General features: G+C 43.3%; 1 protein-coding gene and 1 pseudogene across 4 annotated transcripts in view; both read left to right on the forward strand.

The window, feature by feature from the left end:
* SEMA6A (semaphorin 6A) overlaps positions 1–18,616 on the forward strand; it is a 129,582-nt gene extending 110,966 nt beyond the window's left edge. For all 4 annotated transcript variants that reach the window (XM_032628783.1, XM_032628784.1, XM_032628785.1 and 1 more), the window contains one exon: positions 14,373–18,616. In XM_032628783.1, coding sequence (XP_032484674.1) covers positions 14,373–15,571 — 1,199 coding nt within the window. In that variant the 3' untranslated portion in view covers positions 15,572–18,616. The remainder of the gene's footprint in view (positions 1–14,372) is intronic.
* On the forward strand, positions 17,015–18,616 carry LOC116752114 (annotated as a pseudogene).
* Positions 18,617–18,799: the final 183 nt, after the last annotated feature.

The raw sequence follows: 18,799 nt of genomic DNA on the forward strand, positions 1-18,799 counted from the left end.
CACAGAGCCAGGCTTTCTTCATGAACAGGCTAGGAAATCCCATTTTAAGAGAGTATATTTGGTAACAGAGCCTGGCCCGACAGCTTCTGTGTTTTAACAATCTGCAATGCTTAAAATCTAATGGATGAAGGATTTTAAAGCATCTCAGTTCTCCCAATGGGGAAAGTGATTTCTTGGTTCCTATCAAGTCATATGCAGGTGATCTTATTTACAGAGAAAAGTATTGCTGATGACGGTAATAAAGGGAGAAAAATAAGATTCTCTTCTTTCCCTGACTCCTAAACTTGGACTGCATTTTCTCTGCCGTTTCTTCAGTAACATTACATAACAAAAATATTTTCTGAGGAGTCTTCAAGCAAAATTTATTACTGGCTCTACAGCGCAGTATTGGATGCCAATATAAGGAATTAGAGGCTAAACTAGAGATAGACATAGTTCCTGTCCAAGAAATATCAAACTGCGAGACAGATGAAGCACACAAAGACGCAAAAATGCACCAAAAAGCCTTTACGACCACTATTGTCTTTGTGAACAAGGCAAAACGGTGCACGGCAGACTTTAGAAAAAGATGTTAGACAACTGAAGACAACCTGGCTGAACACATCAAGGACATAGCCCTTGGAAACGGCTTCTCTGCCCCTTTAGTCGTCCCCTTCAGTGCCAATATTATAGCAGTCATATATCACTTGACAGGGAGGATGAGGGAAGTGAGGTACCTCTGGTACAGGACTCATTTAAAAGTTTTGTGGAAATGCTGGCAAACTCGGGCTCTTTTTGAACATCCTGAGCTCTATTTAAAACAAAAAAAACTTAACTCCATGGTAATATGCATAGCTTTTATTAGTAAAACCTATAGTATCACAGCCATTTTTAAATGTGATGGTAGAACAGGACCGTCTTGGAAGAGAACTCAGAGAAGGGGGTTGAGAGGGGTTCTATTTGATGGGGAAGGGGCTGCTAGCGGGGGGGCAAAGGGCTGCAACTTCCACCTAACAATCGATGACTAACTCAACCAGGTAGGAACGTGCACGGTCAGGGCCAGGGAACACTAAGAGATGGCGGACTGGTTGCTGTTGTTCCAACAACGCTTCTGAATTAGAGCTTCCTTATTTCTGGGGTTTTTTTTTGTTGTTTTGTTTTGTTTTTTTTGTGGTATGCAGGCCTCTCACTGTTGTGGCCTCTCCCGTTGCGGAGCACAGGCTCCAGACACGCAGGCTCAGTGGCCATGGCCCACGGGCGCAGCCGCTCCGCGGCATGTGGGATCTTCCCGGACCAGGGCACAAACCCGTGTTCCCCGCATCGGCAGGCGGACTCTCAACCACTGCGCCACCAGGGAAGCCCTGAGTTTCCTTACTTCTGGCTTTGAGGGTTAGAGGAAAGGTATCTTTCAAAGTTCGTAAGAAAGTTGGCATCTAAGTTGCTGTTGTTGCTGATGAAGATATAATTCTTGAAATTTAGTCCATTAGTATATTTTTAAATTTGTAAATTGTGCTAAACCTGCCCCATAAAGGCTTACTATCATTTTTGTTATGCTGTTAAGCTATTTTAATCTCTGAAAGTTTAGAGTGAGTCTGAAGAATATTTACGGGGAACCAGTAGAAGCCCATTATTTGGAGGCAGAAGAGTAGGGTTGCTACATAAAATGGAGTGCTCAGTTAAATGTGAATTTCAGATAAACCATGAATAATTTTTTAGTATAAGTATGCCCCATCTACTGCACGGGACATACTTATACTGAAACATTATTATTTATCTGAAGTTGAAATTTAACCAGGAGTTCTGTATATTTATTTGCTACCTGGCAATCCTACTGAAGAGGTTGCTGATAACTTCTCCAGTGAGTATATAAGATCTAATCTCTAGTCTACATTTGCCCTTCAACTCTTAGAAAATCTAAAATAACCCTTATAAGAGGAATTGAAGTAAAGATTTCATTCTGTGAAAAATATTATCATTGTATTTAATTCCAGAGAAATATCACTACAAGTTGTATATGCGTTTGAAATATGTTAGAGTAATTTTAAAAATTATCACTGAAAGCAAGCTTCCAAATACCACTTTTAAGTGAAGAAGGCTTAGAAGTCAAACTGTTCCTAAACAAGGGTATGATTAAAACTACTGTTTCTTTCTAATTTTAATTTAACCTCGGGTTTTTATCAACAGTTATGTAAACTATATGGGGTTATTTTTCTTCTTCAATTATATGGCTGCCTTTGTTTTCATTTCTCATTTCCACAACTTTGAAGGATATGAACTGGAATCAGAGCACTAGAAAATAATAGTTAAGAGAAAATGTAATAATGGTAACAATAACCCTAGTCTCAAAGAAAGGCAAAATGGCAACGTTCACTTCTTTCTTCGTTCATTCAACAGACGTTCAGCAAACATGCGCTGCATATAAGCCTTCTGCTGAATGCTACAGTACACACTGATCTGATCCAACATAAGCCCTGCACTCAAGGAGCTTGCAGTTTAACAGGGGGTACACACAGGTGACATCCTGTCTAGCAGTGGGGCAGAGTGAAGTCTGAGAGTAAGAGAAGCATTTAAAAGGGCCAGAAAGGGAATTGAGATTATAAGTCATGCTAAGGGGTTTTGGCTTTACCTGTAAGCAGTGGGTGATACGAAGGAAGATGGGTGGTAGGGAAGGAAATACAGAGGTCAAGAGACTGACAGGTGACAGATATATAATAAATTGATTATTCAATCATATTAGGTGGTTAATTGCACGTACACACAATAAGCTTGGGAGGTGGAATCTTGCATCAATTTTGGATCTAAAGTGTGTTTCCACACATCACTGGCATTTTCTGTAGATGATCCTTGCCAAGCTAAGAGCTCTATCCTAGGTAAAGCCCCAAGCAAGCTCAACTCCAGACTCAGCCTTCTCTATCACTTTAGTTAAAACACTGGGGTGCAGGGCACATGGCAGACTTTTCATCCAGAACAGATTTTGAAATTGGTGGAGAGACTGAGAAAGAAATGCTAATATAATCCAGGGTGCCACCATTTATTTGTTTACTAAATTAATATTTCTTTATCACCTACCAGAAAAGGAATCTATTTGCAGTCTCTGGCTTTTCTTTGAGGCACCCAGGGAAATGATAGATTGTGAGGTCAGGTGCTGGGCTCTCTATTGGAAGACATGCAAGTTTTCCTGTGAGTGTGTGGCGGGGAAGATGCCCACGTGGTCGGCTGTAATTGTTCTTTCAGCAGTGTGGGCAGAGAGGTAGATTTGATCTAATTAATTTTGCATCCTCTTGACAACTTGCTGAATTTATCTAAGGTCTTGATGAGATTATTGTGGAAAGGGTAGAAGAAAAATAAAGTTAAATGTCAGGGCTTCCCTGATGGCGCAGTGGTTGAGAGTCAGCCTGCCGATGCAAGGGACACGGGTTCGTGCCCCGGTCCGGGAAGATCCCATGTGCCACAGAGCGGCTGGGCCCGTGAGCCATGGCCGCTGAGCCTGCGCGTCCAGAGCCTGTGCTCCGCAACGGGAGAGGCCACAACAGTGAGAGGCCCGCATACCGCAAAAAAAAAAAAAAAAAAAAAAGTTAAATGTCAGCCATGTAGAAAGCTGTTTCATCTCCCTGCCTGCCTGAATCTGAACACCAGTATTTGAATTTTCTTTCCTAGAGATACTAGTTAAACCCTTTTCTCTTCGCCTAACATCATTTTCTCAAAAAAAAATGAACTTAAATTATGATTATAGAGACTTTAATTTTTTCTTTTAAAATCAGCAACTTAAACCTTGGGGTATTAAAAAAAATCAATTCACCTTCTAAATGTGCTACTTAATCTGTAGCCACTTTTTCAAGCCACATCACCCTTGACATGAATTCATTTTGCTCCCACCCTTTTCCTTCAGTCTTTTTTTTTTTTTTCCATTCCCTCCTATCTTTTGCACAAAAACACACACAAATGACAAAGTTTTCTGACAGCTTAATGGAACTTTCAAGGACTACAGGGACTAGGTTAGGCATGATCATATTAACTGAACATCTGGTGTAGTTAAAAATGTGCTCTTTAGGGCTTCCCTGGTGGCGCAGTGGTTGAGAGTCCGCCTGCCGATGCGGGGGACGCGGGTTTGTGCCCCGGTCCGGGAAGATCCCACATGCCGCGGAGCGGCTGGGCCCGTGAGCCATGGCCGCTGAGCCTGCGCGTCCGGAGCCTGTGCTCCGCAACGGGAGAGGCCACAACGGTGAGAGGCCCGCGTACCGCAAAAAAAAAAAAAAGAAGAAAAAAGTGCTCTTTAATTGGTTCAGCTGCACGGTGTTCATCTCAAATTTGTTTTGTCCTAACAATAAAATTGTGAAGAGTCCACATATATTTTGGAGCGTGTGTAATAATGGGAAAATAATATTAGCTTTGTCTCAAAGCTGTCTTTCTGATAGCCTCGTTTCTTGGAGTTAAAAAAAAAATGCTTGTAACACAAGTTTTACTTTGCAAACCTTGCTGCTCCACCAACAAAGTAGTCTAGCAAGGGCAAAAGAGTGGAAACCGGGAAATCTCTTGCGGACAGCCTCTCTTTTCTTGACATTATACATGAGAATGGCCTTAAAAGCTGCAAGAGTTGCTCAGAATACATAATTCATGCCATTGCCATAGAGAGAAAGAGGACAGAAGAGCTGTGTCCACTCGCTGGTCCCAGGGAGACACAGGCTGTGCAAGTAATAAACAAGTGAAGTCCTGCAAAGCACGTGGACTGCACTGCGGGCCTGAGCAGACCTGCAAGAACGGTATCAGAGGTCAGTCTCCTGGCACTTTAGTGGTAGAAAGGCCCTGGAGTCTACTAGTGAAACGCAGTTGGATAAATTCACATATACTAGGTACAGAGTACACAGCTCTTAATAGGTGTCAGAAAGCTAATTATGGGCGGTATGAAGGTTTGTCATCCTTAATGAGTATTTCTTAAGCTCTTGTAAGTCTACAATTGGGCATTATCTTTGTGAAGAGATTCCTTTTTAATGGGATAACAGGAACTTCCCACTGCAATTATTTTTAAAATTTGTATTTTTTAAAAGATGCACTCTATTTCAAATATGTATCTGCAATTAGATTTCTTCGCTAAAGGCAGGGGCAGCCATTATGAACTGTATAGAAATAATGGAAGTTCAGTATAGTCACCACTGACAATGCTTTATTAGAAGGGAAAATGATGTCAAGAAATTTATAAGGCAGCAAACTGCGTTATGCCTAACCTTTTGGACATATTAGAGCTTGTTGTTTCCAGTCCTACAGCCTCTTATTATTCTTAAATAATAGATAACACTGGACACAATCATCTGACATTTTGTTAAGGTAATAAATACACCGTAAGTGATGATGGGCCTTGCACTCCATGATTGAAAAGCACACAGCAGAAATTTAATGTAACTTAAAATGTCTTATGTAATTCTATGGATTTGCAGATTCAGTTCAACTCAGCAGATGTGTAAGCACGGAGCTCCACTGAGGGCACTTTTGTACCAGGCATTTTTATTACTCTAAAGCAGGACCTTAATATGGGGAATGAAACATGAGCTTGGGTCCCTCCTTCCATCCAGAAAAGAAAGGAAAAGAATCTTCCTGAGTTTCTTATTCTCTTGTCTGATCATGGAGGGGTAAGGGAAAAGATCCCCTGAATCATTATCAGATGTTGCTTGATGGCTGTGCATTGCTTGAGTGGAGTTGACTTCAAGGTGACATGTGATGCAAGCTTTAAAGGAGGTTGCTCTATTCAATAGTGAGTTCCTACCAAGCTTCTGCTTCTTCTGTCCCTGGGACTCAGTCCTGACTGGGCTCTCTAGTACCACCCACTACCTGACGGCCTCTGCGACAGAGTTGGGGAGTATCAACAATTCCCCTGTCTTTATGCTGAGGCAAATAAAGAGACCATGTGCATTTTTCCAGCAGCTTTTCGCTCTGGCATATTGGGTTGATTCTGTTACAGAAGTAGTGGTACAACATTTTAGGCCATATGTCAAGCTTTTGTCAGGTACCAAGGGAAAGTGTTAGGGATGTGTTTGTCTCTCCAATAAAACCTTATCCATTTTGTATTCTTTGTCAGAATATGGCAACTGCAAGAAAATGTCATACACGAGACCCACTAAAGAGTCACACTTCAGTGAACATCAAGGAAGACTTTATTCATTTTTTTTACAAATAATTTTGAAAGTCTGGCTATACACTGCCTCAGTAGTGTCTGGGGTTGGACTTTAAAGCATAACACCTTGATGCTGTTTTCTGGAATATTATTCATATCATTTAGGGCAGTGCCTCTCAAGCTTTAGTGAACATACAAATCATCTGGAGGCCATATTAAAACATAGATTTCGGAACCCAATCTCCAGAGATTCAGATTCAGAAGGTCCGAGTAGGACCCAAGGATTTGTATTTCTAACAAGTTCCTGGTGATGCTGACGCTGAGTAATACTGATTTAGGACACCTTCCAAGTTGTATGGGCTATGTTATTTAAGGTCACTCTCCAAGATTTTGTTGTATTTTTAAATCCTTATTTGTCCATTCTTGGCTAATACACTTGTACCCAACCAAAGCGTTCCATCAAAATAGCCTATCTGAGACCATGCAGAAGGCAGGTAACTTGTCAGAAATTCTAGAAACACTCCCCTTACATTATTGAGCATTAACATGTGTCCTACACAATGCCCAAGATCATACGGCTAGTTACTTACAGATCCAAGACTTGAACCCAGGTCTTTGTGACCTCAAGATTTACGTTCTTAACCAATAATACCCAGCCCCATCTATAACCCAGATCCCAAGACCTATATTTCCAGCAAGTTTGTTTTAGGAATATTCAAACAAACCTATTTCCTCATATTTGTTTTATCTTCATTTGGCAGAGAAAAAAAAAAAAATCAAAGCACTGCAAATAAACCAAAGAATCACCTGAGTTTCACAATTTTATAAGGAGATCCACTTCCCTACTTTGTAGCTTTGATGCCTCTTAAGAGAGCAAACGAAGATGGGACCAGGAAGCTGGAAAACAGAAATGCTTTGTCTGGTTTCAAAACCTATTTAGATGTTGGGTTTCTAGCCTTATTAGAAAGAAAGCCTCAAAAGGAAGGAAGATAAACCATGCAAATTCTGCTTAAAACTTTGCCCATCTGAAATAGTCATTACCTTTACAAAGACAGTGACAGTCCTAACACATGGAACCACAGATCAACATTCCAGAGCATGGCTTTTTAAAATGATCTCATCATGACCCCCAGTCTAGACCTCAATCTCCACTCTGGGTGTAGCACTCCCCCTGGCAGTGCCGAGTCTAAAGCAGTGGAGCAGAGGAGGAACAGTGAACCCAGAACTCCCATTGGCACAGACAGAAAAATGAAGTTGTATGCTCTTTCCCCCCGTTCCCTCTTGCGATGGCATCCCAACAACAAGTAAAAATGTATCAGTTTCAAAGGTGATAGAAATGGAAGTGGATTCATCTGCGGACAACCACAGTCAGTATTATTTCAACTTATGAGTTTTAAAATAGCTTCTGAACTGAGGATATTAAACAGCCAGGAAGCTGCCTCTACTTTGGCATGGTCAGTCATTAACTTGATACATCTTGAAGACCACAGCCCCTCCCGGCACCTAATCTTCAGCCTGCCAGGGGAAAAAAAAAAAAAATTGAAAATAAAAGAAAAAGGAAAGTTTGAGTTATAAACTCTGAGTCCATTTCCACAGCTGCTGTCAGTTCAGCTCATTTGTAAGCCATCTGGTTCGCATTATGCAGTAAGAGGAGGAGAAGGCTGCTTCCTGCCGAGATAACCACAGAGAGCTCCCACTGAACTTCCCGTGTGGTCATCTCTGTGGGCTGGGGTGTGGCTTTGAGGATAAATTGTCTCCAGTTAGGGTTTTACCCCTATTTGCTTTTTTCTCTCTTTAATAGGGATTACAGCAGGCCCTCTGTGGTTAGCAGGGTGATGTTTGGCCGGTGACTCGTTCATTCACTCGTACTGCCTTGCAGGACTGTGAGGCTGGTATTTTGTCTCAATAAGATTTTCAGACAAGAAAGATGGGGCTGTTAGATTCCATCCACCCAAGTTGTTATGAGGATTTCAAGGGAATTACAGGCTTGTCTTACTACAAAGCAGAATCAAGAGTCTATTTTTAGGGCATCCCACTCCAGGGCTTTTCTTGGTATTTTGCCAACCTTCTTAGCTCTCAGGCCCAACACGAACCCCACTCTGGCTCTACGATGGAGGAAATGTCCATCCTCCTTTTTGCCTTTGCATATTTCTCTAAAGGACACAGAGAGGCTTTGTTGTCTTTGTGGTCACCAGGTCCGCTTTACACAGATGCCTATTAATCACTTCACTATGGCGACAGACACATCCATCATATCACAGCAGCTCTGACACAGGCAGTCCAGTGAACGGGGGTGAGAGAGGAAAGTGTGCACTTAACCATTTCAAGGTACTGTCTGCCTAAGGCCTCAGGTACTTAGCAAGGTAACTGGGATGGGGATGGGTAGGGCTCTTCCTTGGGACTTACTTTAATAGGTGCAATAGATTTCATGTATTTTTCTTTGTCTGTTTGGCTTCATTTTTTCATAGGACAGATAACATCTCCCAGGTATGTCTGTATGATGCAGGGGATAAGTACAGTTGAAGACAGAGTCTTAATTTTAATAACAGTAATAATAAATTCAAGTAGACTGGCTGTGCTTTTGATGCAAAGGTACTGACTCTTTGAAGCCTGTATTTTTTTCAATAATGGATTCAATGTGAAACAGAGTAAGCTGAAGCCCGCTCTGACTCGATGGTCAGCTTTCTCAAGCAAGAAGACCATTGAAATGACAGGTAAATTAACCAATAACTTTCCTTCCAAAACTGACATGTCTTCTAAATATCTTTTTCAGACTTTCATGGCTTTTCACAGCCTGCTTCCAAATGGTGTTTAGCACTCACTCCTAGTTTTCCCCTGCAAGTACTCATTCATTCATGCATTCATTTACTATGGATTTAACAGCTATTTACTGAACACCTTTATGCCTGGGGGTTCAGCAGGAAATCTCTCCTTGATGATTTTAGGATAGAGAGGTGCAGAGCTCTGGGGACACCTACAGAAAGAAGGAAGAGCTAAACTGGCTTGAGGGAGTTGGAGAAGGCTTCCTCCTGGAAGCTGAGACCTAAAGGAGAAGGTCAGTGGGATGGGAGGTAAGCAGGGATATTCCCGGCAGAGGGAGCAGCCTGTGTGAAAGCCCAGAAGCAAGTGTGAATGCAGCAGAGAGGCTGGTGCCTACAGCTAAGAGACTAGAAGGAAGTTGGACCACTGGCCACTACTGAACACAGCCTTCACTTTCCTCCCCTCCATGCCTTGGTTCTTGTTGCTGTCTCCACTTGAGCTGACATCCTATGCACCCTTTAGACTTAGCTCAAATGTCACCTCCTACGTAAAGCCTTTGCCCATCCATATCAGGTAGAAGCAATGCATCTCATGACGCTTCCGCACTTTGGATGTAGATGATGTGTGCGCACCTACCTTCTCCCCGACTGGATCACAGGGTTTGTGCCTCCTTCACCTTTGTCTCCCCAAAACCCAGCATAGTACTTTCATCTGTGCTTAGTAAATGTTTGCTGCAAGATGCTTGCCACCAAAACCTTATTAGTCCAGGAGAGTGACAGTCAAGGCACCAAGAACATCACCATCGAGCCCTGAGTTAGGAGAGCATATTTTCTGAGGTATGTTGTCCCAGAGCCTGGCACTGGGCTCCCTGTGCAGACTAGAGACAACAGCAGAGTACCTGCGAGCTACCAAAACCCATTATTTAAATAAAGAATTTGATGTGTGAAATTTCAGAGTGCATTGATACAGTCATCGTAGGAAAAACCAGAACTGTGCTGGGTTTCCTCTTACTTTGCAGTTTATAATTGTTCTTATTTTGACTTACATATTGTAGGGCCTGGAGGGCGGGGTTGTTCATAATCTTTTCATCGCTTCAGCCTCTAAAGAGCTTCAAACTGCCCCTCTGAGACCTCCTTCTAGCAGCATCTGAAAACTCTCTCACCTCAGAGGAAAAAAAAAAAAGTAGATATTCTATTCTTTCTCAGTTCTGCCAATTTAAGGCATGATTTCAGAGAAATCTCTATGCCATTGTGTGTCTTGCTTCCTGCAATAGGAAGGTGGAAAGAATAACCATTTAGCACCTCGTGACTGGTGAGAAATAGCTGGCGGTTAATTAATCAATGCAAAGGGTTCTTCAGATACTGTTTTCATTACTAATGCCCCATTTTCAATTGGTGACAGCAGAAGGCCCAGGGGTTGGTGGAGGAAGGCATTTCAACAGCCCAGGGTGGAGCCAACTTTCCCCCTCTACAGTGGGGGACCGTGGGGAGGGAGTATACCACCCTACAAAGGCCCTCCACTTCCCCAGGGTTTCATCGCAGCACCTGAAGCAATGATGTTTCTCCAGCCCCAGCCCTTTGTAAAGAGGCATTTGTTTCGAATTAGTCAATTCTACTGGAGCACTCAGTTGTTACAAATAACTCATTTACCCTCACCCTCTCTTGTGGAATTATCCCAGAACAAATGTCTTTTCATTTTTAAAAAAGTTTATCCTATTATTATTTTGAATACATACTGAGCATCTGTATAGATTCTTTTGCCTAATGGATGTTAGTATGATTATATTCTGTTGTATGATTAGAGATATGTTTCTGTGATTTCAGAAGCAAGGTTATACATAGTCACTCCAAAGATGACCCAGCAAATTTAGAAGTCCATTTAAAAACATGTCTCTACAATGTACTGCAAACCCATTTCTTTAATAATCACTTATTAAGTGTCCGACCTAAGAGCCCTGGGGATGGTTAGGATTATAAATGCATATAAAATATGGTCCCTGCCCTCAAGGAGCTGACTGCAGGATTATTATTCCTCCACGAGGAGTATATCATCTCTGTTTTGCTCAGCATTTCCCACTGTTGTTGTTTTGCTTATTTCAAAACTCAGGACCTATAGGCAGTCCTGAAACAGAGGTACATGTTCCCTGATGTTGCCTCGACCTCTGGCAACCCTTTGGCAACATTTGGACAGCTGAACGTTTGGAGCTGGAAAGAACAGGTCTATCCCTCCCCTGGGAGACCTATAGCAAATGGATTCTAATGGCGAAGCCTATGACTGTTACTCTTAAGCCCTCGGTGAACTACTAACCCACCATTTCTCTTTTGTGGCTTCCTCTGACCTTTAGATTTGTCCAGCAAACTACAGCACTTAAGCTCTTTCTTAATCATTATTTAAACTGATTCTTGTAACTACACAGTAAGCCATTAAGTGTGTTAACCCCACATTACAGATGGGAAAAACTGAGGCTCAGAGACGTTAAGTCATTTGCCCAAAGGTCACCCAACAGTAAATGGGAGCTTAAAACCCCAGGCCTTTGGAGAGGTCTAGTGTTGCACTACCCCCAGCCTCACTGACAAGTCTGGTGTGTTCAAGCCTGGGCAGTGACCATTGGCAAAAAGTTGATTTAATCATTTGCCCTTTTTCATGATATAAGTAGAAAGCTTTCAGTTTGGAAGGCATTTTCCAAAAATAACTTTTAATGTCTTATCTTCTTGACTTTCAACTTAATCTCTGATCTGTTTCTAACTTTGGACGTGGGGTTTCTGAATGTGCACAGGTGGATGAGGGAAGCCACCTGCTTCACGGTAGATATCTCAAAGCCGAAGAAATGCAGAAAGGTTTTTTGTTTGCTTGGTCGGTTTTTTTAACATCTTTACTGGAGTATAATTGCTTTACAATGGTGTGTTATCTTCTGCTTTATAACAAAGTGAATCAGCTATAAGCAAGAGGGATGTATATGCAGAAAGATTTTTAAGGACACTATTTACATAACAAAATGAGCCAGAGAAAGCCATCTGAGACACTATTTTTCTCAAAGGTCATACCCTGCTTGATTTGTTAACAACCAGAAACCTGAACTCAAATATCATCCACTAAAAGAGTTTTTACCAGTGAAAGAGCGAGTGGGGTCTATGAGTCTAAGACAGTTAAGGACCTTCAGACATGAAAGAAAATTATTTGGGAGCTAAAAGTAAAGAAGCAATAGATAAACTTTAAAATTTTGGAGTTCTCCCAATTAAACAATAAATGAAACAAATGGATTGCTCTAGCCTCCGGCTTTCTATAGTTCTCTTGTTGAGATGGTAATTTAAATTGTAAAATCCCAAAGTCAACTGTAGATAACTACCTATCACAAGTGTGAATCTACTGGGGAGGCTCAGCCCCCATAAATACAGTTGGCTGGAAGGGACCCACGAAATACCCACTGCTATGAAAAAATTTAGTACCCCGCATCGGTGACATCACCAATAAGCAAAATTAAACCCATTTTATTCACAGGTGTACATTTTTTGTGCCATCATATGTAGGTGGTTAAAAATGATGTTAAGTAGAAACCCACTCAAAACCAAAATTGAAAGAAAATCAGTTGCTATTTTAGCATTACAACAGGGAAATGCAAATTTAAGGAAGAAATTCTCATTGGCACAGTTCCTTGGTGACTAGGTATTAAAACATATTTGGATACAAGACACCCCACTGTTTGGGGAGCTCCACAACACATAAGGTGTGAGTTACAGCTGAATTTCCTGCTCGTTTTTGCTTCTCAGTTTCTACCCCTTAAAAGTTCATGAAGATAAATCTTGAAATATTTGACAAGTGTCACATACGGAAATTATTCAGTGTCTTACTATCTTTTCCCTGGGGTGAATTACCTCCCCTGCCCTTCACTACCAAGGGCATTTGTTTAATCACAGAATCTTTATTTCTCAAGAGATATTTGCTGCTTCTATTTATCCCCCCACCTGAAGTCACAATCCTTTGTCACAGGAGAATCATTTCCACAGCAACCAACTGTGATGTCACAACTGGGGGGAGGAGGAGAGTTCACAAAGAAAAGAGAAAGAGAACGTTTTCTTCTTCAGGCTAAGGTTTCTGAGATTTAAAACCACTGCTTCACCAATCAAAATATTTTAGCAGAAAAACTCCGTGACAAAGCTGCATTTCTTCAAGGTCTCAGCTGTGACACAAAGCATTTCAACGGAAGTGTAAGGGCTGTGTGTTGTGGGTTTGGGAAGGGATAGAGATTTTTATTTCATTTCATTCTAATTCTATGCCACTGATATCTGCCAGTAAAACACATTAAACATATTCCAGAAAGAGTTGATTTAGTCGATGAAAAATGTGTCTCCTGAGACCAGAGAAGGTACATTTTCTGTCTTACTATCATTTCCATAATAGGAACAATGTTTACATTTCCTCAGCCCATGCAGAGCCTCTAATGTATTCATGTTCTTTCACTCTCCAGAGGCAGGAATTGAGGTATTTGAGATTTTATTTTTTTAGCTACTGCATCAAGCACTTAAGATCTGACAACTGTGATGTGTATTCTCACTTGGTATTAAAAAATAAAAGCTTTAGTGTTTGCATTTGATTAGAGTCTCTCAGCTTGGTGGCTAATTAAGCAGGAACAGGGAAAGCCACTTTCTTCAGAAACACAGCATCTTGGTTTACGTAGTGTAAGATTATTGACAGGTAGAGCCACACAATTTTTATTAAACTGAAGAGATTAGCTCTGCTGAAGAATTTCACCGTGACAACAAACTCTAGCTGTAATAATGATACCTGACACTTCTCAAACTCACTACAGGAGCCCAAATGGTCTCTTTTTCTAAATATTCTTTCAGCTCAAGTAAGGGAAGAGCTTCATTCAAACATTTAGCATATTTATCTGAAATTGAGTGTGCAACGGTTTTTTTCTCCCTGTAGAAGTGATGCAAAATCAGCATAAATATTTGTAATCTGTGCATTTTAGCTATTCTCTTACACTATAAATGATACACCCTGTCTTTCCCCCAATTGGTTGAAATGCTAACCAGCTTTTCTCCAGATATAGGCCATGTTGCCCACAGGAAGTCATCAGCGAAGTCCCTGGAAGCCTGGAGTGGTGGGCAATTTGTTCATTTAACATGCATAAAATTGTTGCCTATTCCCCCAGACTCAAAATATCTCGCGGTTTTAGGACCGGGAAGATTGAAAAGAGATGAGAGGGAAAGAAGGATAAATTTTAGAAAGGAAAAACTTCCATATTCCACGGAGTGAAGCAAAGTAGAAAGAGCCTGTACTTGAAAAGAGGGGGAAACACTTTTAGAACACAAAGAGGGCAACAATTGAAGTCTATTTACATAGCTGGGGGTGGGGTGGGGAGGATTAATTAGTTGACGTTTGGCAAACGGTGTCTTGAAGACGAGTTCTGCGGAGGTGCTATTCTCACTTATTACTGTTATTAATTAACTGGGTGCATGCCAAACAAAAATCCGCCTCACGGTCTGCTTTCATTTCTTAACACCATATGCGATGTATTTTGCAGGAGTGATTCGGGAGAGTTATCTCAAAGGCCACGACCAGCTCGTTCCTGTCACCCTCCTGGCCATTGCGGTCATTCTGGCTTTTGTCATGGGAGCCGTCTTCTCGGGCATCATCGTCTACTGCGTCTGCGATCACCGTCGCAAAGACGTGTCCTCCGTGCACCGCAAGGAGAAGGAGCTCGCCCACTCGCGCCGCGGCTCCATGAGCAGCGTCACCAAGCTCAGCGGCCTCTTTGGGGACACCCAGTCCAAAGACCCCAAGCCGGAGGCCATCCTCACGCCACTCATGCACAACGGCAAGCTCGCCACTCCCAGCAACACCGCTAAGATGCTCATCAAGGCTGACCAGCACCACCTGGACCTGGCCGCCCTGCCTACCCCAGAGTCCACCCCGACGCTGCAGCAGAAGCGCAAGCCCAACCGCGGCAGCCGCGAGTGGGAAAGGAACCAGAACCTCATCAACGCCTGCACCAAGGACATGCCCCCCATGGGCTCCCCCGTGATCCCCACCGACCTGCCTCTGCGGGCCTCCCCCAGCCACATCCCCAGCGTGGTCGTGCTGCCCATCACGCAGCAGGGCTACCAGCACGAGTACGTGGACCAGCCCAAAATGAGCGAGGTGGCCCAGCTGGCGCTGGAGGACCAGGCGGCCACCCTGGAATATAAGACCATCAAGGAACATCTCAGCAGCAAGAGTCCCAACCATGGGGTGAACCTGGTGGAGAACCTGGACAGCCTGCCCCCCAAAGTCCCCCAGCGGGAGGCCTCCCTGGGTCCTCCCGGAGCCTCCCCGTCTCAGAACGGCCTGAGCAAGCGGCTGGAGATGCACCACTCCTCGTCCTACGGGCTTGATTATAAGAGGAGCTACCCCACGAACTCGCTCACGAGAAGCCACCAGGCCGCCACGCTCAAAAGAAACAATACTAACTCCTCCAACTCCTCCCACCTCTCCAGAAACCAGAGCTTTGGCCGGGGAGACAACCCACCCCCCGCCCCGCAGAGGGTGGACTCCATCCAGGTGCACAGCTCGCAGCCCTCGGGCCAGGCCGTGACTGTTTCGAGGCAGCCCAGCCTCAACGCCTACAACTCACTGACCCGGGCGGGGCTGAAGCGCACGCCCTCGCTAAAGCCGGACGTGCCCCCCAAACCTTCCTTTGCCCCCCTTTCCACCTCCATGAAGCCCAACGATGCGTGTACATAATCCCTGGGGGAGGGGTCAGGTGTCGAACCAGCAGGAAAGGCTAGGCGCCCGCTCAGCTCGGCAAGGTTCTCGGCTGCTGAGTACCCACCCGACCAAGACGGCCGCGGCGGCGCCCAGGACTCTGGGTCCTCCCCTGAGACGCGGGGGGCGGGGGGGGGGGCGCTCTTGAAAATTGGGCCAAGCTGTTCGGTGAAGGTTCGCGACGCGGGACTCACCTCCATTCTCTTCCTTCACTCTTCCCCCACGCCCTGCAACAGGTCGGACTCACGAAAGACTTCAATCAGCATCACAAACATGAGCCAAAAGCACATACGCACCCACCCACCCAGCCCCGCGTGTGCGCCTGCGCGCACACCAGCGCGCACGCGCACGTCACACACATGCACACACACGCGCGTGAACGGCAATTGCAACATTGTGTCCATGACTGCACCGAGCGCTGCCCAACTGGGCTAGCGTTCCAACCTGCAAAACACAGATACATTTTTAAAAATCATGAAAATTAAAAAGAATTCATTGATAATTCTAACTCAGACGTTAACAAGGGCAGAAGTTTACTATGCGCAGATACTGTGAAATGCCCACCAGTGTTACAGCTTTCTGTTATAGCAGATGAATGCCATGTTGGGCAACTATGTCATAAATTTCTGCTCCTCTCTTTTAATGAAATAACCTGACCGTTAACGCAAGTAACTATTTATTTTTCACGCTTTTTTTCCTTAAGGAAAGGACTCTCCACATACCATCCTCTGAACAGCTCTTCAGAAAGTCCCTTGACAGTTAAAACTATTTAACGTGAAATCCATTAACTGGAATAATTGAGTTTATTTTTACAATAAATTCACTGAGTAAGTAAGTTGCAGCTGGAATTCTGAGCTTTGTGTTTAGACTGATATCTAGCTAAAGGAAAAACTTAAGAGGGGAGTATTTATTTAAATCTACCAGTTAAATTTGCTGGTCAGGTCCCTGGCTTATAACATGCAAAAGAGTAATTAGTTTAAAAGTCCTTCCAGATCCTAACTTCTAAAGCAACCAGGAGAGGAACTTTTAGAATGGAACATCGCGTCCCATTGCTGCCAACATGGCTTTGTCAGTGGTTCCTACTTTCTGTGAAGGCACCAGCTTGTGATATGCCATCTCATTTCACTTTGCATGTGAGACAGAAAACAAAATCCACCAACCGTGTGAACTAATTAATATGCTGGCTGCTACCTTGCATCAATTAATGGTTTGATCACACAGGTTTTTCGTGGGGTTACATCTGTGAATAGCCTGTTTTCCACATGTAAATTTGTGCCTTACACCCTGAGTTGTGTACACTTGCAAACTGTCATTATGATCAACTTTTCCCCCTTTTGAAATAAATGCAGATATTTATTTAACCCTCCCTCCCCCCACCCCCAGTCCAGCCCTCTGGAAGATTAGCGTCCAGCAGATGGAAGAAGAATGCAGTGGTGATGGTTACAATCCTGCAGCCTGGGAAAGCTGGGCGGCACCACACCCTCCGATTCACGCATTCTTCTGGTCGTGCCAACTCCAACCACCCTTTGGCCATGCTGCCAAGCGTGGACCCCAGTGTTGTGGGTGGCAAATCTCCTTTCTTCCTCCAGAGCTCCCTGCTTCCCTTGTATTCTCAGATCATTTCAAAATGATGATATCCTCATTAGCCAGCAGAAAAGGGACTAACGTCCCAGTCCTCATTCCTGCTGTGTCCACTGCCTGGAGAACACAGCAGTGAGGTTGGGCAAGCACCTGGGTGGAGTCTCCAAGCCATGTGCGCAGCACACAGGTGCAATGCTCATAAAGAAATGACATGGAAATAGATGCAGGCAGGCTGGTCCCTGCTGTGATTAATGAGTAACTCCAAGTACAAGGCCAACCACAATGGATGCTACAAAAACGTTGACTGGGGCAAAAGGTTTTTAATTTTTTTTAATTTCTTTATCCTTTTGCGGGTATTGTTTGTAGGGGGAGGGGGTTGGGCGTGTGTTTTTCCCCTTGGTTTTCATTAGCTCAAGCACACACAAGGGACTTTTGTTTACTCTTACACGAACAAAAGAATTGTCAACATACTGTAAACTGTGAGCATTGTTGGTTGTTATCGGTTTTTTAAAAACAGCTAAACAGTATATTTAGTGGTCTCTTTGTCTCTTTTTCATTTCCAGTTTGATCTTCTGGGTTTAGTTTTGTCTTAAAAAAAAACTTTCTAAAAAAGACAGTTGGGGATAATTTTGAATTGGCTGTGAAAAGTGGTGCCTCCATAAACAGAGTGAGACCTGGGTGTGTCGCAAGGGCACGTGCACAGCCTTTTATTCCAAACACCCCTTGCAGTTTTGCTGTCGTTCGGGATAGGTTTTTGTTATTTTTGTGTTATGTTTTTGTTTTGTTTGTTTTGTTAGTGGAATCAATGTTCACACCCGGTGAACTCTGTACCCTGAAACCATGAAACTTTGCTACGAACAGAGATATTGTCTTCTTCCTTCTATTTTCTTTAGAAATGTGGAACTTAGGAAGGTGATGGGTATGTATCACCCTGCTACCTTCTCCCCCAAGCTTCACTCCCAGGGGTATTGAGGTGCAACACCTGCTCTCTCGTCCCCATGTGTGGGCATCAATGCCTCAGCTGTGTTACAGAGTCCTGTGTCAAACTTCCACCCCAGTCCCTGTATCCCACAACCCATCACTTGTGGTGTTAACCCTGAAATGCCCACAGGTATTGAGCTGGTCTTCTGCATTTAAGTATTTTCCCTTTTTCTTTTGCTTCCCACAGCGTGTGGGGAGAGGGTCCATAAACCTGAGTGTGCCTTTGCTTTCCACCCTTGCTAGACACTGGTAGATGCAACCAACTCAGATTTATATTTGTTGTAAAGTTGTAAAAATATTGTGATGTCACCAATTTTCCTTCCATCTCCACACCCCCTAACATCTGATTCACGACTTAATGTATGTTGTAAAAAAGAAAAAAAAGAAGGGAAAAAAAGACAAAAAGGCAAGGAAAAGGCTCTTTATTACTTAAAAGTAATAAAGCAAGACTGTTCTACATTCTCTTTTGTGTCCTGAATGCTTTTATTTATCTCATAATTTCCCCCTTTTTGCCTAGGGTGCTCCTCTTTCCTCCATCTCTATTTGGCTTCCAAAGCATAAATCACAATGTAGTTAGAACCATTTGTCTGCAATACCCACACCCTGCTCCCCAAATTATTGATATGTTCTCTCTGCCTGCACCCA

This window comes from Phocoena sinus, chromosome 3 (assembly GCF_008692025.1).
Source record: "Phocoena sinus isolate mPhoSin1 chromosome 3, mPhoSin1.pri, whole genome shotgun sequence".
Lineage (NCBI taxonomy): Eukaryota > Metazoa > Chordata > Mammalia > Artiodactyla > Phocoenidae > Phocoena > Phocoena sinus.